At 49.2% G+C, this 24,938-nt stretch overlaps 1 protein-coding gene across 1 annotated transcript in view; it reads right to left on the bottom strand.

The window, feature by feature from the left end:
• The window catches only part of CAPN8 (calpain 8), a gene marked incomplete at both ends in the record, with an annotated part of 85,977 nt that extends 69,522 nt beyond the window's left edge, over positions 1 to 16,455 (bottom strand). Inside the window, 3 exon segments of the mRNA XM_082649375.1 lie at positions 12,862 to 12,931; positions 16,220 to 16,437; positions 16,440 to 16,455. Coding sequence (XP_082505501.1) covers positions 12,862 to 12,931; positions 16,220 to 16,437; positions 16,440 to 16,455 — 304 coding nt within the window.
• Positions 16,456 to 24,938: the final 8,483 nt, after the last annotated feature.

The following is a 24,938-nucleotide window of genomic DNA, read 5'->3' on the forward strand; positions in this document are numbered from 1 at the left end:
CTCATTGCGGTGGCTTCTCTTGTTGCGGAGCATGGGCTCTAGGTGCACAGGCTTCAGTAGTCGTGGCTTGTGGGCTCTAGAGCGCAGGCTCAGTAGTTGTGGATCGCAGGCTTAGTTGCTCCGCAGCATGTGGGATCTTCCCGGACCAGGGCTTCAACCTGTGTTCCCTGCATTGGCAGGTGGATTCTTAACCACTGAGCCACCAGGGAAGTCCCTTAAAATTTTTTTTTAAGTAAATATGTGACCAAATGAATCAATGACTCATATTTTGTTCTTGTGCAAATCCCCAATAGCACCTACATGTTTGCACCTGAATCTCCCTGGTGTCTGGAGAGGTGGAGCCCAATGAGGACATGCGTTGAATCTGACAGGGGCCACCTAAGCCAGCATCAGGGGCCCCTGCCTCTAGAGCTCGGGGGTAGAGGGAGATAAGGGAAGGCCATGGCGGAGGCGCAGGTCTCTGGGGAGGGGCAGATGACTGGGCTGCAGCCCTCCCTGTGCCAGGTGGCCTCTCACAGAGGTCAGAGCAGCACCTGCCCTCATGATGAGGTGCAATCCTGGCTCTTTTCTGATACTGACATTCTTGTTCCCACACAGCTGCTTCCAACAGCCCACCTGGAACATCCCGTAGTCATTACAATTCACAGCACGGACACAAAGTGCCCCTCAGTTGCTGACATCAAAAGGGGCTGCCCAGCTGGAAGAGAGTTTAACTTTCTCTTCATCTGCCTCACTGTGGCCATTTCCCGGGGTCCACCTGGCTCTCAGGGCCAACACAGAGCTGCAAGGAGATGCAGTGCATACACGGGCTTTGGGATGCCTGCCAGGGACTCCGTAAGGTGTGCACGCACTGTCATCACAAAGATGCTTTCTGTAAGGCACAGATCCAGTGAGCGTGTTCCTCTTCTGAGAGCTCTCTTGGGAAGACAGACATTTATGCCGTCGCTCAAAACATTTCAGAAACGTGTTTGGGGATCTGCCTGGATGCTTGTACACATTCATCACGTTCTCCTCCATGGACACACGGCTTGGACCCTGAGCATAAGTTTAATTTCCAAAGGCAACTGAGAGGCTTTTGGACCTAAGGTTGGTGGTGAATAGGGTGGACAGAAAAAGCTGGGAAAGAGTCTTGATGGACAATGCCCGCCTCTCCAGCCACTTTCCAGCAAGGGCGGGTCCTGGTTAAAGTGTTGGCTTACCAGGGAGCTGGAGGGGCAGGGTTTTGCATCACTGACCTTACCGGGGGTCTGCGACCAGCTGAGCTTTCTTCTTCCTACTCCTTCTTCAGGTTATATACGTAATGGGTTTAATATTTATTAAAGTAATAAACTGATTTATTTTTTTACTCCGCTGAAATAATGCTCCCCTCGATCTCCCCACCCACTGCATCAGCAGGCTTCAGGGCTTCTAGTAAACATCAGGCAGACCCCAGCCACTACAATGAAGTCTTTGCTCTGCTCTGTCAAAAACGCATTTTAAGCCAATCAAGAAATAATAATCCTGGGGCTTCCCTGGTGGCGCAGTGGTTGAGAGTCCGTCTGCTGATGCAGGGGACACGGGTTCGTGCCCCGGTCCGGGAAGATCCCACATGCCACGGAGTGGCTGGGCCCGTGAGCCACGGCCGCTGAGCCTGCGCGTCCGGAGCCTGTGCTCCGCAACGGGAGAGGCCACAGCAGTGAGAGGCCCGCGTACCACAAAAAAATAAAAAAATAAAAAGAAAGAAAGAATAATCCTGAGTCAGGTTTTCTTAAAAAAAAAAACAACTCTAAATTCAAAAATTCCATTTACATGTTATCAAAGCTTGGTGATCTAAACACCTAGTGTTATGACAAACCCTAGGTAGCAAGAACTTGGGCTATGACTTAAGAGAATTTTCCAGACATCAGGGGGGAAGTGGAGATGCTTCCGGACTACAAGCAGGAGAGGAGACGGGAAAAAGGAGAAAAGGTCAGACATTGGAACTGCTTGCATCGCCCCTCTTCCGCCTTGAGGTTGAACAATGGCCGGAGCAGGTACAATAGAAAAACCACAGAGAGATTAAAGAGAAGCTGAAGCAGAGAGCATTTACGCCCTGCTTCCCACGGGGCACGTGGGAGCAGAATAAAAATGGTAACACGGAGTGCTCAGGTGGAGAGGAGGTGAGAGAAGGTGGTAAAGGGCGCCCCCAAGTCTCCCTCTGCCGTCAGATAGTGACTGAGCTGAGGGCAGGGAGAAGGCACATCAATCCCACCACAGAGGCCATGGCGACCGCGTGGCTCAGGGCCAGGCCCGAGGCGTGACAGCGCACCGAGTCAGGCCTCGGTCAGCCAGGGAAGGTCCACTGGACCCCGACAGCACCAGCAGAACAGATCACACCACACGCTCGTCCCAGGAGAACAGTGGGACCCAGAGGACAGCAGCGGGCACCCGAGGGCCAGCCACTCTTCTCCCATAGGCTGGGGGACGTTCAGCCTTTCCTTCCATGTGGGCACTGTCCTGGGGAGGCCGGAGAGGGGCCAGCCTTGAAGAAGCAAGAAAGCCCCCAAACAGAGTGGCTGAAGGAGGAATATTTATCCGAAAGAGACAAGAGCCCGAAACAGGCAGAGGCAGAAAATACCTTTTATTGGCTAGTTGACGTTTCCCCCCACCTCATGGTCAGTGCAAACTAGGGCTTCCTCGAGAGCAGTCGAGGAAGGTAAAGGATGCCATGATGATTGCACATCTGAATGTAACGCAGAGATTCTGACCTGCTAATGTGTGCTTGTTCTCCAAAAATCCATCTTTAATGTTCTGCCCCAGCTGAGGCCTCCATGTCCCCTCTTCGCGGTAAGGCGGCTGCAGTGTTTCACACTCAGGCTGCTGTCTTCGCTCTGCACATTAGTGCCAAGCAATCACCAGAGCCTCCCTCCTCCCCTCCCTCCCGTGGGTGAACCTGCCTTTTCCAGTCCTCGGCATTCAGTTCCTGCCTTTTTGGCGACATTAAAACACATACACACACACTTGCGGCCGTGCTGGCTTTGTCGACAATGCCCATCTCTCAGGCTAGATCGAGAGCTGACTGGAGGCCCCGGCACAAAATACTTCCTTGAATGAAGTCACGTAGGTAGCAAAGTGTCAGATGGGATCTGACAATTCATATCCTAATTACCAGCAGGAAAGTCTCATGGCTTAGCCCACTTTGCGGTTGATATCTTGAGCAGGGAGAGATAAAACAGCATACATGAATACTGTATAAGGTTAGAACCAGGGGCTTCCCTGGTGGCACGGTGGTTAAGAATCCACCTGCCAATGCAGGGGACATGGGTTCGAGCCCTGGTCCGGGAAGATCCCACATGCCGCGGAGCAGCTAAGCCCGTGTGCCACAACTACTGAGTCTGAGCTCTAGAGCCCGCGAGCCACAACTACTGAGCCTGCGTGCTACAACTACTGAAGCCTGTGCGCCTAGAGCCCGTGCTCCACAACAAGAGAAGCCACCACAATGAGAAGCCTGCGCACCACAGCGAAGAGTAGCCCCCGCTCGAGAAAGCCCTCGCACAGCAACGAAAACCCAAAGCAGCCAAAAATTAATTAATTTTTTAAAAAAGAAATGTGACATTAAAAATTTTTTAAAGACTAGAACCAGACTGAGAATTTAGAGCTACTGTATTAGTTAATAAAGTTCCCGTAAGTTTGGGATTAGCAGATACACACTACTATTTATAAAATAGTTAGACAACAAGGACCTACTGTATAGCACAGGGAACTCTATTCAATATCTTGTAATAACCCATAACGGAAAAGAATCTGAAATAGAGTATATATATATATATATATAACTGACTCACTTTGCTGGACAGCCGAAAACAACACAACATTGTAAATCAACTATACTTCAATTAAAAAAGGAAAAAAATATTAAAACTGAACAAGAAATTAAACTACAAAGCTCCTATAACATAGTGTATCCAGCTGGAGCAGGTTTCTCTAACTGAGCACTGCTGACACTTTGGTCGGGATAATTCTGTGCTGTGGGCTCTCCTGTGCACGACAGATGTTCAAAAGCATCCCTGGCCTCTACCCACTAGATGCCAGTAGCACCTGCCTCCCAGTGTGACAGCCTAAAATGATGGCAGACACTGCCAAACATCCCCTGGGTTGGGGGATGGAGGATCATTTCCCCCGCATCGAGACCTCATGAGCCAGAACGACCACAGTAAAATCAGGAGTTGAGGAAAGTCTGCACTGGAGGGAGGTTGGACAAAACGGCTTTGCATAAGTCTCCGGTTTTCAACAACTGCGCAGTATGAAAACGTCAGTAATGAGAATGATAATGATGTTTCTTTAGTCTATTACTCCTAGAGTCTTCTGGGAACCACGTTCTGCTTCCCCCTTCCTTCTCTCACTCCTGTCTGCCCTGGTTAAAGAAAATTATAACAGCCAGAGGAGGGCTCTGACTCGGTCATCAAGGTCGGCACCCAAGCCAGAGTAGGGTGTCATCTTACCCAGCTTCCAACATGTGCTCGTCTCAAGACCTCGGGTGTAGCACGATTAGACTCAGGTCCACCCACCTGGATTTGGAAGAGTGACCATTTGACCCCCTGCGCACCCCTCTGAGTTATATCATTCCGCCATTCCTCTTTCCCTGCAAATCATAGAGATGCCAGCCCTCACCTCCGCAAGCAGAGGCAAAGCTAGACATTTCTGAAACTGGACGACATCATTTCCACTGGATCCCCCCAGCCCCCTTCCTGCAGCCAGCCTCCATCCCAGACACCCCTCTGCCCTCTCCCCAGGCTTAGCCCTGGAGCACAGATAGACATCGGGCTCCAGCTCTGCAGTGGCCTTTTGACATCCTCAGGGCCCCTGTTTACTCTGAGATTATTGTTACCTGCTCCCCCAAGCCACATCACTCCCTGGAGCAGTGCCTACCCAGGCTGGCCGGGCTGTGCACAGGGCGAGGGGAGTGAGTGAATCAGCCATGTTCACACCCCCCACAGCCTAGCAGAACACTCCATTCACATTCCTGTCCTCTTCGAATCATTTGTAAATCTCCCCTATCTCGTACCAGCCTCCAACTCTCCTTGGAAAACATATGTTTGAGAGGTTCCCTTCCTTCAGGATTTGGAAGTAGTTCTTATATGTCATCATCACTCACCAGCATTTAGCAATCATTGCTCATGTAGGACACTGGGACAAGAGAGATGTAAAAGGCGTGGTCCCTGCCCTCGGGGAACCACAAGCTTAGAAAAGTCAAAATAACACGGCCTTTGCCCTCAGAAAGCCCGGGTTTAAATCCTCAGGCCCTGACTTGTCTGCTGAGTGACCTGTAGCCAACCCTTAACTCTTACGATCCTGTTTTCTAATCTGTAAAATGGGTTTGTACCTCACAGTTTATTGTATAGGATCATTTAAGCACAAAGGACTTATTTGCAACAAGAGAGATGTTTAAGAATATACATAAATATCAACCTCCAGTTGGAAGAGAGGACATCAGGACATAAAAAATATAAAAGATGCACATGGATGTACATGTAACAGCAGACATATTTTTAGGGGGCCTCTTGCGTATCTTGATGAATGGTCCCCTGTGGGCAAGCCAGCTTCCCTCTACCCTGACCCCACTTGCCAATACAGCTTCAGGGAGGGCAGAGAGAGATGGGCAGGAAGAGGTGGGCTTCAAAAGTCCAGAGCAAGGAGGAGGGGCCCAAATGGGGTGAGGTGAGCCCAGAGGACACCCTCCCCAGGTGGGACTCAGAGAGAAAACCATTGTGGGGAGAAGTTCTGCACCAGAGAAGGCATGGGCAGCCCCCACAGAATTAAGAGTGTGGTGAGCCGTGATGGACAGAGGTGCCTGCCTGACACTCAGGAAACCCCCTGAGTTCCCCTGTGGCCTCAGCAAATAAGGGACAGAGGCCACCAGTGTGATGCCACCAGAAGGCAGGGCAGGAAGCAGACCAACCACCCCTTCAGCAGACATGGCCAGTGCACAGGAGGCCCCATATGGCCATCTTGGGGAGGAGAGGACAGAGGAGAAGAATCTGGAGGACTGAAGAGTCTTCCCTTCCCAAAAGGGACCGAGTTACACCAGAAAAGACTGTTTCAACTACTGGGTTGGACAAAGTTTTAAGTTGAGCTGGACTAAATTTAGTTAGTTCTCCACTTCCCTAGGCAGGGCTCCTGGGGAAGGTGAAAGCGGTTGTAGATCACAGGGACTCCAGAGGCGCTGTCTGAGACGAGCTTTCAGAAAGTCTCCCGCGATAAGCGACACTTCTGCTCAGAAGGGACAACTCCAGTGGCCTTCCTGTATCCAGGGCTAAACAGGAGCCTCAGTGTCTCCTGGGCTAGTAGGTGGTGGCTCTCGGGCTCTGTCTGCAGTGGTCTCTTTCCCTCAATGCGTCTGGGAACCAGTCACACTCACAAGTCACAATGGACCCTGCTCTGCCCGGGTCCATTCAGCACTACCACCTCCCGCTCTGAGTTACGTGTAAAGTGCCCGTTCTCTGCACCTCCTTGGAGCCTGCAGGTGTACTCTGGGCTAATGGACCGTGCGTGCCTGGCCCCTGATAAATCCTGCCAAATCCCAAAGTAGGTGAATCCAACGGTTTCTGGGCCGGGTGCGTTCTTTCAAAATGGAGATGAGAACAAAAAGGCACCCGAAGCTCAGCCCTTCACCCTCCAAGAATTCCCCTGAAATCACATAAGGCCCCCCCTTCGTCAGCATCCCCCCAAAAAGGAGAGTGCCTTCCTACATTTGAACCTCTCAGGCTCTGCACCGGGTGAAGGGGGCATTTAATCCCCACTTTCCAGATCTGTACAGCTGAGGCCCTGAGCAGCTACGGGACGTCTCAAGGTCAGTCAGTGTCCGAGCCAGGTCTAGTGCAGCAGGATGACTAGCTTCCTGCCTTTCCACACCCTGCAGAGCCCTCGGAAGCCGAAGCAAATTGGATTATCCCCCTATATGAAATACTGCGCCCTAGACTCCTGGGCAAGACGATCATGAAGTTTCAGGAGCCTTCTCTCCTCCCCTGAGACCACACACAGCTTCTCCTTAGCCTCTCCTCAAATCCCCGCTTTGCATCTGCCTTCACTACTCCTCCCCCACCCCTCATTAACATTTGGTTCACCTTCTGACCTACCTCATCTAGTAGCAGCTACTTACAGGGCAATGGCATGATACAGTTGCTACTTCTTGGAGTTGTTATAAAGATAAAAAGGAGATAATCTATGAAAGTGCTTAGCTTGGTGCCCGCTGCAGAGAAAAGCCTTCAATAAGGCTCCTATTATTAGCAATTACCACCCAACACAAAACAATCAAAAATACAGGGGAGGGTTTCCCTGGTAGCGCAGTGGTTGAGAGTCCACCTGCCGATGCAGGGGACACGGGTTCGTGCCCCGGTCCGGGAAGATCCCACATGCCGCGGAGCGGCTGGGCCCATGAGCCATGGCTGCTGAGCCTGCGCGTCCGGAGCCTGTGCTCCACGACAGGAGAGGCCACGACAGTGAGAGGCCCGCGTGCCGCAAAAATAAATAAATAAATAAGTAATAATAAAGACATGTAGTCACCTTCAGGATGGGGATTTTATTTTTTCTTTTTTTTCCTTTGGCGGTGCCTCCCAGCTTGTGGGATCGTAGTTCCCCAACTGGGGATCGAACCCAGGCCCCTTGCAGTGAAAGTGCCGAGTCCTAACCACTGGACCACCAGGGGAGTCCCCAGGTTGGGATTTCTTTATTCGAAATACCTGATCCAGCCTGATGGCCAAGAGTGATATTGGCAAAGAAGGAAGAAAAAACACAAGTAGCCTCTGACGTAAGATACCCCTGTCTTCATGATTTAATAGTGATACAAGGCAAAGGGCTTAGGTAACAGATCAGAAGTCCAGTAAACATTCACGGAGCCCTGCTACACCCCAAGCACGGTGGATTATAGAGATGCAGAAGAGAGTCAGTCCCATGGAACACACAGGCAGGGCTCCCAGGGTTATTACAACCCCTTCTGCCCATCGCAGTGCCCACTTCCGGGCGGACGAGGAGCCGTGTCAATTCTCTACTCATCACAACCACCCGGCAGGCTGGGTTTGATTACAAGCCCACTGTACAGCTGTGCAAACTGAGGTGGTGAAGCCACAGGCAGACCATGAAGACCCAGGTCTCCCTGGGGGGCTTTTTGCACCCGGGGTGCTGAATTAGGCACTGCTGGTAGCACAGATCCAGAGAAAGAGAGCAGCCTTCAGGGAGGGACATGTCCCGGAGCACTGCAGGGTGATGGATTCAGGAGCACGGAGAAGATGGCAGGACGAAGGTGACCTGGGGCGGGGAGAGCACAGTCTGGCCAGACCTGGTCCCCGCCACCCCACTGGCATATTGAGGTACACTTTCTCCGTTCTGTCGGCCCACTGCACACTGCCCCCTTCTTTTGGAGAACCCCCCTGTGGTTTGGGGGAGCCTGGCAGTCAGAAGAGCAAAGCCCATGACCCAAGCTGAGCCAATCAAATAGCACCTCACCCCTCTGGCTGAACCCAAGGAATGGGCAAAGATCCCAACCACCAGATCAGAGACTTTTTCTGAGATCTGTAAAATCAAAGGTGGTTTGCGATACTACCAAGTTGAAGTCTGGAACCCTAGTGGTCATCTCTCCTTCTGCGTGAAGCCTGCCTGGCATGGAAGAGGGTGGAATGGAGACAGGACAGGCAGAGAGAGCTCCAGGAACACCTAGATCCCTAGATCCAGGCTTCTCGAGGCCAGCACTGCCCTTCCCTTTCCACGGTCTAGTGGGATGAGCCAATAACTTCTCCTTTTTCTTTAAGCTGGCTGGGTTGAACCTCTGAAGCCAATGACTAAAGGAGTCCTGGCCAGTCCAGAGTCATGACTTACCGCGTCGGGTGAAAGAAGCCAGAAGCATGTACTTCGTGGTGGGACAGAATCTATTTCTGTGGACACAGAGGCCTCAGAGGGACACGCATGGGCCAACATGCAAAAGAGAGACAGACGGTGCTGGGACAGGCAGCAGAGGGACAAGCGAGGTGCCCGCAGTTCCCTGTGTGATGCGCCAACCATGAGCCTTCGCTGGAAGTGGGCACCGCTGACGCGCCCGACAGGGCATCATCCTACACTTAACAACTTATTCCCTCTCACTACGGTGTGGCCCTGAGATCTCCTCACACTGGAGGGATGCTGTGTGTGTGGCCCTTGCTAGATCTGGTGAGCGTGGGCTCTGCCAGGAAGACCAAGCGTGGTAAGGCTGCAGCTGCAGGGAACCCCTCCTCAGTGTGTCCGGGTGAAGAACTCCAGGCCTGAGGATCCAGGGAGGGATTTTGTCTGGGGGCTATTTCATCAACAGAGACGCATTTGATTACTGGTGTGGAGGCAAACCACACCGCCCTCAGGCAGAGACTGAGTCACCCAACAGAAAGTCATATTACACAGTAAGAATTACCTGGAGCAATTGAATCTTTAGCATTGCAGACTTCCCAGTCTTTCTTCCTATAATAATGTCTCCAAAGAAAGTTAGCTCCTGGACTCTACATGAGCACAGACTCTGGTGGGAGGCAAGGGGCTCACATGGCGAGGATGAAGCCTGGCTTGGCGAGAAATACATCGTATATATATAATATAATTACATTGAAATAGTTATCAAAATATGTTTTTAACATTAGAATATGGTAAGGTTCGTACTTCTTTATTAACATTCTATATAAAAGTTTTGGAGTGGCGACTAATAAGCACCATAATTATGAGGTAACGATGAATATGTGGTATTTTGAATTATTTGCAACAATTGTAATGTACTATGAATATAAGCCATGATTTCTATTACTGTGCTTCATTGTCTGCATTCATACCAAAAGGAAATAAGTTAGTGAGAGTTGGTGTAACTAAAGATGTAACGGTACAATTCTTTCATGCTCTGGAGATAATGTTCAATATACAAATCCTCTGGTGGCCCACTGACTCAAATTCACACTAAAGTGTAAATGATTGTCCTGGGCCCTTTCCTCAGAGTAGATAAGACAGTGGTGATAGTGGGACTGAATATGAGGTCACTAAGCACTGGGAATCAAATAGAAGGGAAAGATATTCCATGGTGACTGAAGCAGCCACACTTCAAACCTGCTGACAAAAACCCTCACACACACACTACCACGGAGAAGGACATTCACTGCACCATTTTGTATAATAGCTGAAGAGAGAAAATAACTCGTGTCCATCAGTAGGAGACAGGCTAAATCAACTGGTACTTCGCACAATGGACTGCAATATTCTGAGTGGTTACAAAGGAATGAAGTCCTTCATACGCTGACATGGAAAGAGCTCCAAGACATTTTATTTAGTAAAATAATAACAAATAATGGAAAGGTGCTAAACAATGTTTACAGTATGCTGCCTTCAAGGCAAGAAGGGGATACAAATTAGAATACGTATTTAGACTTGCTTGAATTTGCATAAAGAAACAGTGAAAGGATAGGAAAAAAAAAAGGTTCCAGGACAGCAAGCAGTGGAATAGATGGAGACAGACAGGAAGCTGAATCTTCACGGTGGACCTTTCAGCTGTTTTCATTTTTGAACAGTGTGTATTCAAAATAATAATAAAATCACGGTAACACAAAACTGTGTAAAGGACATCATTTTCATTATATAGATCAACTGTTAAAAAATAATAACAGGACTTCCCTGGTGGCGCACTGGTTAAGAATCCGCCTGCCAATGCAGGGGACACGGGTTCGAGCCCTGGTCCGGGAAGATCCCACATGCCGTGGAGCAACTAAGCCCATGCGCCACAACTACTGAACCTGCGCTCTAGAGCCCGTGAGCCACAACTACTGAGCCCATGTGCTGCAACTACTGAAGCCCGCGCGCCTAGAGCCTGTGCTCCACAACGAGAGGCCACAGCAATGAGAAGCCCGCGCACCGCAATGAAGAGTAGCCCCCGCTCACCGCAACTAGAGAAAGCCCGCGTGCAGCAATGAAGACCCAACGCAGCCAAAAATAAATAAATAAATTTTTAAGATAATAATAAATAAAAAATAATAACAAAGATGTTTTAAACCTGGAATAGACCCCACTGCACTGTGCTGGGCTGTGTCAAGCCTGAAAGGCACTGAACAAACATGAATCCCTGTCACACCCTGATTCAACAGGTGCAGCATGACACCCCCTGGTTCTCTGATCAGGAAGTTTTCTTCTTAATCTCACCACGATCCACCCCATCGTTAACGCCACCGAGCTCAAGTCTCACAGGCCACACAGGTTGTTGTCACTCAGCTCCTGGCAACCACCCTGGTGCTGAGTTGCAGGCCTGGCGTGCAGGCACCCACTTCGATACACGTTGAGGCTCCATCTGGTCCACAGGCCCTCCGGCCCCGTACCCAGCATCCTTCAGGAAATTGGACTCAACACCCGCTTTCCGCTCTGCTCATTAAAAACCACCACTGCAGCAGGGCTAACCCGGAGCAGCCTCCACGGCGTGGCCCCCTCACTTTGACGTGAGTCGGATTCGGAGAATCAGGTTCATTTACTGCTCCTCTAGCTGCAGGCTCCATCAGCAGCGCACGCTCACCATGGTAACGCTCAGGCCTCTTTTGGGAACCCTTCTTTTCTCTGAGCTTAAAACTATTCAAAGGAAGATCTATCCAAGTTGATCAATTAAAAGACACTTATTAAATACCTTTGCCAAAGTCAAAACATCTACAACAAGAAGCTGTTAAAAGCATAGATTAGAAGCTGTGTTTCCCTGAGACACGTGCTCAATTCGGTTAAATATTTAGCTGGAAGGAAAAAGGCACAGCACAGTCATCCAGAGCAATAAAAGGTCAGAACGCTACCCCTGTGTGAGCCCTCACACGAAGGCTTAGGAGACTGTGGCTTTCAGGGAACAGGGCTCGCGTCTGTGTGGTACCCGAATCGTTCTCACTGCTTTGTGCTCACGCACCATGAGCTCTGGCTAAGGGGATATCGGCTATACTCGTCAAAGGAGAGAACATTGGAAGCATTTAAAATAAATGCCGGTGATTCAAAATCATAAAAGTTTCCCACAGGCTCAAGAGAACAGGAGGAACAAGGAGAAAAAGGATGGAGGGGAAATCTCCTGAAGGATAAAGGGTGATCGGGGCCACGTGGACGCTGAGGTTTTGTTTGTTTGGCTAATTTTCAGCAGATAGGATTTGTCTCCTCCTGCCTTCGTTTCCAGGTCTATTTCCTGAAGCTGTCACTGGCTGGCCGTTTGGAAGCCCAGCGAATTCAATTCAGAGCCGTGTTGTCCCTGAAACGTCAGTGTTGTCCCACTCAGTGAAGAAACTGTGATGCCCTGGGATCAGGAGGGCTTATGAGATCAACAGTGCTGATCTGCTATCAAGGAAAACCTCGGTTTCCAACACTTAAGGCTAGAACGTACAAAATAAATTATGTCCTCAACTTAACTGAGCCTGATTTGGAGGGAATATGAAAGGTTGGGAAGTGAAGCTTCTTAATCCCAGGATTCCGGGCTGGAAAGAAGCTTGGCTGGAAAGCTGGGATTCTTCTTTTCTTACTCATGCTAAGAGCATCTATTATGACAGCCCATGATTATATAGACATGGCCATTCCACAGGGCAAATTACATCCACTTAAAGGTCACTACAAAACACAGCACAGCGTGGTTATCTACTGCATGCCTATAATTCTGGCTCGTGACTCTAGCACTAAAAGGGGTTAAATGAGCCTATGGAAAATCTCTTGTTAGGAGGAACCAAATGTAGTTCCAGCATTCCAGACCCAGAATGGAGAGTACGGTCTCAAAACACAAACGCATACGGATAAGTCACAGACATAATGTAGTCGGTCAACTCTAACAGCGTAATCTGACGTTACTCATTACACGTACACACCTGCTCTCTCCCAAATCAAATAGGACTCTCCCCAGTTACTCACCTAGCACACCCTGACAAACGTCTGCACGCGTGGCTACACCAACGATAAACTGAGGGCTGGGAAACAATTCCTGAAACCAATTGGGAAAGCAATTGCAAAACCCAAGTCACCAGATGCCCAGTGATGGTGACAGCAAGAGTGAAAGAACTTGATAGTCCCAAAATTCATGGAAGAGACCTAGGAGAACATCTACTGCACATACCGCCTTTTATTGCTGAGGATGCTGAAGCCCAGAGAAGGCAGGAGAGCTACCCACAGTCACACAGCCAGGGGTGGCAGAGCAGGAGCTGGTGCCCACGGCCAGCTCTGTATCGCTATACATACTGTGTGGGTGTGTGGGTGGGAAAGCGGGTAGGGGGGAGGGTAGGAGAAAGGCAAAGGCTGAGATAATGACATGAGGAACTGTGACCTCACCCATTCAGACAACACCCCTATTTACAGGGAGAGGATGAGGCTAATGTATAACACTCTAACAAAATGCCCTGCACCCTGTACATGCTCATTAAATACTTGACTCAATGATGACCCCGTGTGCTGATGGAAACACTGAGGCGTCAGGAAGTGTCCTATACAGAGAGGAGAACTCAGCTCCATTCCCACATCTGACCTACGCTTTCCCTGCTCACCTACCTCAAAGTGGCAGCCCTACAGCCTTGTATAAAGCTGCTAGCTCCTACCTAAATGGGCCAAGACAGTGCCTTTGGACTGGCTTTTTTTTTTTCTTCCAAATATTAAAAAAAATCATTAACTTGTTTTCTATTTAAAAAACATATGTGCATATGGGTAAAAAAAAATCTAACAGGGCTTCCCTGGTGGCGCAGTGGTTGAGAGTCCACCTGCCGATGCAGGGCACATGGGTTCGTGTCCCGGTCCGGGAAGATCCCACATGCCGCGGAGCAGCTGGGCCCGTGAGCCATGGCTGCTGAGACTGTGCGTCTGGAGCCTGTGCTCCGCAACGTGAGAGGCCACAATGGTGAGAGGCCCGCGTACCGCAAAAAAAAAAAAAAATGGTTAAGATGGTAAATTATATGTTGTGTGTATTTTACCACAATTTAAGAAAAAAAGAAGAAAGAGAGGGAGGAAGGAAGGAAGGAAGGAAGGAAGGAAGGAAGGAAGGAAGGAAGGAAGGAAGGAAGGAAGGGAGGGAGGGAGGGAGGGAGGGAGGGAGGGAGGGAGGGAGGGAGGGAGGATGGAAGGAAGGGAGGGAGGGAGGGGGGACGGGGGAGGGAGGGAGGAAGTGGGAAGGGAGGGGGAGGGGGGGAGGGAAGGGGAGCAAAGAAGAGCAAATGAACTCATTGGTGCACCTCATTTCTGGACACCCAACCTTCCTGCAGGCCCCTGAGAGACTTCAAGGGAAGAAAGAAATGAAGCATTTAGGAACAGGCTGAGTTTTCCCAGATTCCAAGGCACCTTCCCAATAGAGATAGAATCAGGGTCATTACAAACTCAAGAGTCTATTCAATAATCTGTAAGATCTTAGAGGATAAAACTGGGTCCTATAATGTATCCTGTGATACGTGAGCACAGCCTAGTCAAAAGCAGCTGAGTGAGAATCCTTCACTGATGACTGGGGATGGAGAGGGTACATTCTGACAAGCTTTTATTTATTCATCTGAAAACTCCCAATAATGGGAGTACTTCAGTTCCACATTAATCAGGTTCTACTACCTCATGGTCTGGCTTTTATAGCATTTTGTTGACAGGCACAAATCAGCATTCCAGTCTGAATTTATCATATTTACGTGGACAGTGAGACCAGGTAAAGACACAGTTTAGGGGAGAACGTGAAATGTGGTTGAGGAGGTGAGGGCTTTAAGAGTTTCAAATGAAAGAGAAAAACTAGGCAAAGGCTAAAGATACCTGATTTTGGTCACAGAGTGAAATCTTCTCCCCTCCCCCCATATCCATCTCCCCTCCCCCAAGCTCCTGGGGGTCCTTCAGTTCCACTCGAGTGTATTCTCCTCCCCTAAGTCTTTCCATCATTCAGTCCTAACATCCCACATTGCCATGCCCGTGATTGATGCCTCTGTTAGCACTTCCTTCATTCTGCCCAGGATGTCGGTCCTTTATTCATGTGTCTGCCTCCTCACAGTCTCCCTCAGAGCCGAGATCCCAGCTCAGTTTCTCCCCGGCCACCTTTCTAAACAGGGCATAGCCAATGCCTGGCCCAAAACAGAGGCCTAAAAAAACTGTCTGTTGAAATGAAATGTGGCTGCCAACTCTTGACACTAGAATATAAAACCATGGTTCCCAACCTTGATTTTGCCAACGTCCCAGAGCACCCATATAGGTTCCAGAGGGGCATGGAAGGTGGCTATGGGGGGCTGGAGGGGAGAAGGGCAAAGGAGTTATGCTCAGAGGTGGTAACTGTTGTGTAAAATTGATAGGATGAAAACAGAAGGGGTAGAGATAGTTGGAGTTAAAGGGTGATTTTGACCACATCCAAGGAGTTATTCTCTCCTTAACTTCCCTCTTCAACCATTGCCAAGAAAATAAGGACCATGGCTTGATTTTTCCCATCGTGATCTAGAAGACAAACGGCCCCCTGGCCAAGGGTCGCAAAGCGTGTTCTCTTATGAGACTTGTGGGCCAGGCACTGAGCAGAGCACTTCAAAGGATTATCTCAATTCTCACAACCACTCTGTGTGTGGGAGGCTCCTATCCTTGAGGTTAAATCACTGACAAGGGTCACAGAGCAGTAGGTCATGGGCCCCGGTTTTGAGGGGATGGTTCTACATCCCTTGCCCTTGAGATCTGGGGTGGGGGGTAATCAGTGACAGCATCCCAGAGTCCCTGACTCCCATCTGTATTCACAGACCCCCAGCCCCACCTCTCCACTCCCTAGCCTCAATAGAACAATGACAATTCACAACCCTGCACACTTCAGCAACGACGTCACAATGTACCCCAGGACTGATTACTTCTAGCATTGGTTTTTTCCGTCTTGCACTGGCCCAGGGGTCCTATGCAATAGCTACCATGCCTTCTGTGCCTGTTATATGCCAAGCACTGTGCTCTGACCTTTATCTCCAGTCCTTGTACCAACACTGAAAAATAAGATGCCAGTAGCACCATTTTACAGATGAAAAAACGGAGGATCACAGCAATTATCTGTCCAAGACCACACAGGCAGAGGCAGGATTCAAATCTAACTTGTCTGTTTCCAAAGCCAGTGCATGCCTTCCCTCTATACATTATCACCTCTGAAAAGATGTTTTTTAAAGTGGAGGGGTGGGGGTAGGCTGAAATACGGGTTACAGGAACATAGGGCCAAGAACCATAACTTCTCCCTCAGCTACTTTTGACCAGAAGCGAGGGCCCTCCATCCTGACACTCAACAGCAAACCCATCTCCTTACCACGGGCTGCTTCCAAACAATGCCTTGAGTCTGGGGGGAGCATCGTCCAAGATCCTCGTAGTCCAAGGCTGGTGGGGACGCTGGGAACTCTGGATCCTTAACTAGGACCCCTGAGTCCAAGCACTTCTGCCTCAGGGTCTCAAAGTCCTGGCCCAAGTACTTCACGGCTTTCTGGTTGGAGCCAAGACCTTCAGCTGCCGCCTGCTGCTTGGATACTCAGCCACCAGCGCTGCCATGGTCGAGGGCTCCGTGGGGTAGACAGAAGGGCAGAGCTGCTCTGTGCTGTCAGAGATCCGCCCCACGGGGAGGGGAGCTGTAAGGCAGTGTGAAGGGGAGGTGGAACAGGTAAACATCTCACCCGAGGCCCTGCTCCAGAGGGAAGTGAGTCACAGCCAGGAACAGATATGTACCCAAGGTGCAAATGAATCTGCCCCACCCTCCCCTTCTGCTTTCAGCAGACAATTTGGAGGCTGGGAAACTTCCAGGGCCCCTCCCAGGCCATTAGCCTAAGAAATCCATTAGGATCACAGCCATCCATCCCCATCTCATTGCAAGACCCTGCTTACTTCCCATTGGTCCCATCAGCTGAGATGAGAAGGCTTATTGGGCAGCTTGAGGCCAGTATTTTCCAAGGAATTGGTTCTCAGCAGGAGGGTATGGGGTTAGAGGGGTCTCCTTTCCTTCCAGAAAAGTTTAGTTCCATATTCGCTAGGAGGACAAAAATATCAGAGAAGGGTGATTCATGGAGTGGATCAGAGTAACCCCAAGCAGAGGTGTCCCTCTACAAGTGAAGGCTTTGGCCTTTGCCTGGGTATCTAGCCCAACAGCACCAGTAATTAGCTCTGTCACCTTGGGCAAGTTAGTTAACCTCTCATCCCCTTAATTTTCTCACCTGTAAAGTGAAAGGTAATCGTAGGTTCTACCTTATAGGGTTGTTTGGAAGGGTGATGAGATAGTACACGGAATTTGCTTAGAATAGTACATAAGAAACACTCAGGAAGTACCAGTCATGGTTATTCCTAGGAACCAGGACCAGAAAGAGAAGGCCTGGGGAATAAGAGTTGTGGGTTCTAATCTCAGAAGGGAAATGGGCTCTGGGACCTTGCATTAATCGCTTTTCTCAGGGTTCCAATTTCCGAGGCCTGGTTTACCCTAAGGATCTGGAACGTCAGTGATTTTTGAACCTGGGAGGGGGAGTGGCTGAAAAATGGTCCTCCAAAGATACTGAGTCCCAAACTCTGGAACCTGTGAATAGTACATACCATATTTGGAAAACGATCTTGGCAGTGGTGATTAAGGATCTTGAAATGGGGAGATTATTGTAGCCCTAAATGGAATCACAAGGGTCCTCATGAGACAGAGGCAGAGGGAGACTTGACAACAGACAAAAAAGGAGAAGGCAGTGAATGAATAAACACCCACAGGTATAAGATGCCCAGTGGTTGGATAGATACATACCAGGTATAGTGGACCCAGCATCTTCAGGCAGGGAGCTCATGAGATTGTCTTCCCTGCTTCGGTTTCTCCCCGAGCCTCCCGGGAACACTCCCTTTAGACTGACTGAAATGAACAAGCCCTTCTCCATCTAATCACTGAGTAAGCACAGCTGGTAATTTCCCTTCTCCATAAGGGTCTCCTTTGGGGTTAGCAATCTCTTTCCCACCCCACCTGCCTAAATCACCTCCCTTGTCACGTCCAGATGCTGCATGAACAAATTCATCCTCATCTAGGGAGACAGGTCTGAGCTGCTGGGAAGAGAGCCCTCATTTTCCGAGCCAGGAGCCATCTCTGCTCACCAGCCCCACCTGAGCTGACAGCCAATGTCTCCCCGTTACCCAGCCGGGTTCCCGCTGGCCCTGTCAACCTGAACAGACATCTCCCCAGCCTCACACCTCAGACACCCCACAAGAGCCACTGCCAGGTCCACCCAGGAAGCCCAGGATCCACAACAGAGGCCGATGAGGCCGGGCAGAAACACACCTGCCGGCACCGACTAGTAAGAACACTTCTAGGCAAACAGCGTTGGTGAGTGCAGCTCATATACAGCGCTCAGCTTATCCACAGCGGCTCCCCTCGGCCAGAAGGACAAGGCTGCATTGTGTCCTCAGCAAGGAAGACAAATCACCCCAAAGCCCAAGTGTGCTTTTCAGACAAAGTCGGCAAAGCTCTTTGTCATGCAGAACCTTAACTTCAGTCTCTCTCCTGGGCCTTCCCATTTCAGAATTCTAAGGCAAGCATGGGGTGAGTCCAGTGGCAAGAGGATTACAGAGTTCTCATACATCACTGGTGGGAATGGAAAATATACAGGCACTTTGGAAGAGAGTTTGGCAGTTCCTCAGTGACAGAGTAACTTCTAGTAACATTCCACTCCAGGGAATTGAAACAGACTTGAAAACTTAAGTCCACACAAAAACTTCTACTCCGACGCTCATAAGACATTATTCACAGTAGCCAAAAAGTGGAAACAGCCCAATGTCCGTCAACGCGTGAATAGACCAACAAAATGTAGTACAGCCATGCAACTGAATATTATGCAGCCATAAAAAGGAATGAAGTACTGACATAGGCTACAACATGGATGACCCTTGAAAATATTATGCTAAGTGAAAGAAGCCAGTCACAAAAGGCCACAAGTTGTGTGCTTCTAGTTATATGAAATATACGGAATCGGCAAGTCCACAGAAACAGAGTAGATTATTGGTTGCCAGAAACTGAGCAGAGAGGGGAACGGGGACTGACTACAAATAGGTATGAGGTTTCTTATCGGGGGTGATGGAAATGTTCTGGAATTAGATAAGCAGTGATGGTTGCACAACATAGTGAATATAATGAAAAAAATCACAGAATTGTATATTTTTAAATGGTGAGTTTTGATTATGTGAATTATATCTCAATTAAAATTTTTAAATAAAAGAAAATAGTATTACAGAGAAGATGGCCTGCTGTGATCCACGCGTTCATGAGTCGTCTCTAGGTAAAAGATGGGTTCCCCGTCTGCCCAGGACAGGAAGTATCCCATCACTCCAAAGAGTGCCAGAGCTGTAAGACTGATCCGTATCTAACCAGCTCTGAGAAAACAGAAGGCTGGGAAGGCCAGATGTGTGGGCTCATCGCTCTCCAGGTCTGTGGGATCGCACACCACCCCAGTCTCTCATCCCTGGCAGGAAAGGGTGGATCCGCTCAAGCCCAGCTAGGAGGCTAGCTGAGACTGCCCCCCAGTGGCCAACCCAGACCCTGTGGACCCAGTGTGACTAATGTAAAAACTTACGTTTGAATAGAGGTAGCACTTTCAAGTCCATGACCCATTAGAGAGTCACAGCAAGTCTATGGGTAGATTGTACTGTCAGACTAACCCAAAGTTACTCACCTGGCAAACTTGACCCTAAGTCTTCTGATTTTATTTATTTATTTTGTTGTTGTTTTACAGTATTTTTTTAAATTAATTCATTTATTTATTTTTATTTTTGTCTGCCTTGGGTCTTCGTTGCTGTGAATGGGCTTTCTCTAGTTGCGGCAAGCAGGGGCTACTCTTCGTTGCAGTGCGCAGGCTTCTCACTGCAGTGGCTTCTCTTGCGGAGCACAGGCTCTAGGCATGCAGGCTTCAGTAGTTGTGGCTCACGGGCTCTAGAGTGCAGGCTCAGTAGTTGTGGCACACAGGCTTAGTTGCTCCATGGCATGTGGGATCTTCCCAGACCAGGGCTCAAACCCGTGTCCCCTGCATTGGCAGGCAGATTCTTAACCACTGCACCACCAGGGAAGCCCAAGTCTCCTGGTTTTAAATTCCATGTTCTTTCCAGGGCACAGGACCTACACTGCCTACCAGTGGGAAGCCCTGGCCTGGGCAATAGGCCATGAGGCAGGATACCTGAGAGAGAGAAGCCCATTGACCATTTGGCTCTCCAACCCACAAGCCTTCTCTGCACCGACACTTTGCTGGGCAGGGGCAGCCACCAAGTAGAAGGATCAAGAGACAAGTAAACACCACCCCTGCCCACAAGGAACTTCAATGCTATAGGAGAGACAGAACAACACTCAGAGAAAGGAGCGGCCAGTTCTGAGGTGACAGATGATAAGGAAGGCTTCATGGAGGAGGTAGCATTCCAGCTGGATCCTGAAGATTTAAGGGACCTGAAGGATGATTAGGATTTGAAAGAGGGCAGTGAGAAAAGGGCATTGGAGACTAGAGAAGCAGCAAGAGTAAAGGCAGGAAGGACAATTAATATCCTTCAGAGCGGCTGGAGTGAGGGATGAGGTGATGGACTAGATGATACAGTTTGTAGGGGCTTTGAACATGGAATTTTTCTCTATAGTTAAGAGGCAATCACTCTAAACCAGGCAAGAATGGATGACGGCCTAAATAAGGTAGTGGCCGTGGGTCTGGGCAGGTGGCGAGATGAATTGCCAAGGGTCCCTCCTCTGCGTGTACAGGAGTGGCCGGGAAGGCTGGGTGGGACAGGGGACATGGCCAGGATACCGCTGGCCTCACGGAGACCCTCTCCCACCCCACCCCTAGAGCTCTAATGGTTCAGGACTCATGTTTTGAGCAAATAGGGGCAACGTGATTTCCTCCAAAAAGGAAACTACTTCCTAGAAAAAAAAAAAAGCTTGGAAAAAAGGTGAGAACTGTCCTGGCCCAGCCTGTTGTAGAAAACAAGGCCATGGAAGGCTGGAACTGTGCACATCTAAAATTTATCGTGCAAGCCTTCAGAGTGCCATGGGTAATTGCTGGAGCTTAGTAACTGTTTTTGAGGTCGTTCTTTTGGGCACGTCACTATGTCACACACTCCTTTGCCCTCTGTCCCTGCCGCCAGGGGGCCATGGATGTACCTGCATCGTCAGTTTTCTCCTTCTCTATGAGGTCATTTCCTTCCGCATACAACCTTCCTTTAACTTCTCCTCTTTCTAACCTTTCTTGAACCCATATCCCTGATCCATTTCTCCCTTTCTTTTTACAACAGAATTTCATCAAAGTGGTATATACAGTCACTGTGCCTAATTCTACCCTCCCAGGCTCTTTTAATATCCCTCCAGTCAGATTTTCAGGATAAACCACTGCGGCAATGAACCTCATGACCATGATGTTGCTAAAACCAATGGTTATTTCTCTGTCCTCATCTTACTTGACCTATGAGTAGCAATTAGTCACAGATCAATGCTCTTTCCTTCCAGAAACAGAGAGGGGGGAAGAATTTCACGAGGGATGTCCTTGAGTGGGCAAGAAAGGATCAGATCTAGAACCCAAAGGAAGACATTGGCCTTAGCTAGTAGTACAGAGAGTCCACCCCTAGTCACAGGAGAGAAGGCAGAACAGATGTGAACGTAGATATGACAGTGGGACCCTGGAAAGTTCTCTTCTGACTGCTTTAATGTTTACTCATGGAAATAGGAATTAAGGACATTAGCTGAGAGTGAGAATGGGGTGGAGGTGTTGGAGATTTGAAAGAGGGAAGGGATGAAAGAGAATGGGAGAATGAAAGGATGGAGACATAACAGTATGGTTGCCAGGCAACACTAACAGCACAGTGGAGTCAGTGATCATCAACTGAGTGTGAGACAAATCAGCCTGTATATTAGTTACCTATTGCTGCTAACAAATTATCCCAAACTTAGTGGCCTAGAACAACAAATACTTATTATCTTACCATTTCCGTGGGGAAGGAAGTCAAGAATAGCTTAGCTGCATGGTTCTGGCCCCAGAGTCTTTCTTGAAGCTGCAGTTAAGATGTTGACTGGAGCTGCAGTCAACTGAAGGCTTGACTGGGGTGGCAGGATCCACTCCCAAGATGGTGCACTCACATGGCCGTTGGCAGGAGGCCTCAGTTTCTCACTCTGTGGGGCTCTCCATAGGCTGCTTGAGTGTCCTCATGACATGGCAGCTGACTTCCTCCAGAGCGAGCAATCCAAGAGACCAAAGAGGAAATCGCAGCACCTTCTACAACCTAGTTTCTGAAATCGCACACTGTCGCTCCTGATTTATTCTACTCATTAGATGCAAGGCTACTAAGTCCAGCCCACTTTTTTTCTTAATAAATTTTTATTTTATTTTATTTATTTAGTTTTGGCTGCTTCAGGTCTTCGTTGCTGCACGCAGGCTTTTCTCTGGTTGCGGCGAGCGGGGGCTATCCTTCATCGCGGTGTGCGGCCTTCTCATTGTGGTGACTTCTCTTGTTGCGGAGCACGGGATCTAGGCGCACGGGCTGCAGTAGCTGTGCGGCACGTGGGCTGAGTTGCTCCGCAGCATGTGGGATCTTCCTGGACCAGGACTCGAACCCGTGTCCCCTGCATTGGCAGGTGGATTCTTAACCACTGCGCCACCAGGGAAGCCCAGTCCAGCCGACTCGTAAAAGGAGGGAATTAGCCTCCACCTCTTCAAGGGAGGAGTATCAAAGAATTTGTGAGCATATTTTTAAACCACGACAGTTTGATTGTATTCTTTATTCCAGTCATGTTCGGCTGTGCAGGTACAGGTGCGGGTGCAGGCATAGAATAGGTGGAAAGTTGGATTGAACAGGGTTATGGACACCTGAGAACAGGAAATCTAAGAACCAGAGTCTTGATGGTACCAGGCTTTCTGAAATCAGAAGTTGAATTCTGCTGAATGTTGGATACTCATAGCTCCCCCAGCCTCAGTATCAGGACTGTGGCTCCTTCCACCACTGCCCTCCTGTTAGCAAGCCTCTGTTCTGGTCAACCATCTCATTCTGTCTGGCTATCAGCTGGCCTCCTTGGACTGCTCATCCTTTTTGCTCCAGTACAACTCTGAGTTTCCCACGGCCCATCGTGTCCTCTCCAGCTCCAGCTCTCTCTCTTGACTTGTCAAGTAAGTGAAACTCCCACCACTAACTAGCAAATCATTCCTTCTGTGTTTCTCAGTCCAGTTTCCCAAGAGAGAATCTAACTGGCCCAGCTCCCCTTTTGGAGCCAGGCCACTTGAGTCCTATGTCACTGACCAGTTTAAGGGATAAGCTGCTGCACGCATGAAGTCCACGCTCTGTCCATACCGCTTGGAGCCCGTCACCATTCTGTGCACCTGGGCTCTGATGAGCGTCACCTGCTGGCAGCCCCTCCCTGTGTCCCTCTGTTGGAAGGAGGCACTGATCTCAAGCTGTCAGAGCCCACTTTGCCAGCAGTCACGGAAGCCAAAAGTGCCTCTCTAACTGGGGCCGTCTGCCCTCCAGGGTGCTTGGTGACATACTAGAGCACAAACATATCTTTTTTTTGGACTCTCAATTTCACTCAAAGATTTTTTTTTGTAAGGCAAATTAGGGGGGTTTGGGGGGGGTTGTGGGGGGGGGTTGTGGGGGTTTTTTTGCGGTACGCGGGCCTCTCACTGTTGTGGCCTCTCCTGTTGCGGAGCACAGGCTCCGGACGCGCAGGCTCAGCGGCCATGGTTCATGGACCCAGCCTCTCCGCAGCATGTGGGATCTTCCCGGACCGGGGCACGAACCCGTGTTCCCTGCATCAGCAGGTGGACTCTCAACCACTGCGCCACCAGGGAAGCCCGCAAATTAGGTTTTTAATAAGAAACATATTTAAGGGCTTCCCTGGTGGCGCAGTGGTTAAGAATCCATCTGCCAATGCAGGGGATGCAGGTTTGAGCCCTGGTCCAGAAAGATCCTACATGCTGCGGAGCAACTAAGCCCGTGTGCCACAACTACTGAAGCCCGCGCACCTAGAGAATGCGTTCCACAACAAGAGAAGCCACCGCAATGAGAAGCCCACGCACCGCAACGAAGAGTAACCCCCTCTCGCCACAACTAGAGAAAGCCCGCGGGCAGCAACAAAGACCCAACATAGCCAAAAATAAAAATAAATAAATAACTAAATCTATTTTAAAAAAAGAAATATATTTACGAAGATGTCAGACTCTTCCGAAGGATTTTGTATTTGCTCTTCTCCAAGTTTAAATGTCCTCATTTTAGTGGGTCAATTTTTGAATGTGGGGGAGAAAAACCCATACATAAAAATATACAAAATAAAACACACCCAAAAAGGAAAGATAAACACAAAGATCAGAAGGGTTTTTCCTTCCATCTTGAAGAGGAGGGAGATGGGGTGGGAGAGGAACAGAAGAGAGGTATACATTTCAGGTAATGTTTCCATTCTCAGGTGGGTGGTGGGTACATAGGAGTTCATTATACTACGAACAAGAAATGAAAGAAAACCATGCATGGACTAATGATGAGCTTGTGTCCTAAATCAAGGATTATAATTAATCTAATTTTGGACATTAACAGAAAAAACGTTCCCATAGCAGGCAGAAGGGGAGATATTTATGGACTGGGAATTTTGTGCAAGGAGCCTCAAATCTTATAACCCTGGTACCACAGCAGAGCTTGGCATGAAATTGGTTGGAAGGAAGGTACTCACAGCCCATCAATCATTTTTCCCTTGCAGGCCATAGGCTGCACTGGAAATAGCCACGTTTCTCATCTCCCCCCATCCCCATCACTAGGACAAAGAAAACACTGAATTTTCCACTGGGTTTTTCAAAGGGGAGGCAAAGGAAGAAAAAAAAATCTTCATAGGTGTTTATCAGACTTCCAACTTCCAGCAAACTTTAGAGGAGTGCCCCAAGCTGAACCTGTGAAAAACCAGGTGGGAACTTGGGCACATCATAGCAATTTCTCAAGGTTGATTCCAAAACGTCGAGGTAGATCCTTTCCATGGTTACTATTTGAACATATGTCCTATCCAGTCTTTCTCCTAAATGTCCCTT

Source organism: Grampus griseus, assembly GCF_964374135.1.
Source record: "Grampus griseus genome assembly, chromosome: 1".
In the NCBI taxonomy this organism is placed as follows: Eukaryota; Metazoa; Chordata; class Mammalia; order Artiodactyla; family Delphinidae; genus Grampus; species Grampus griseus.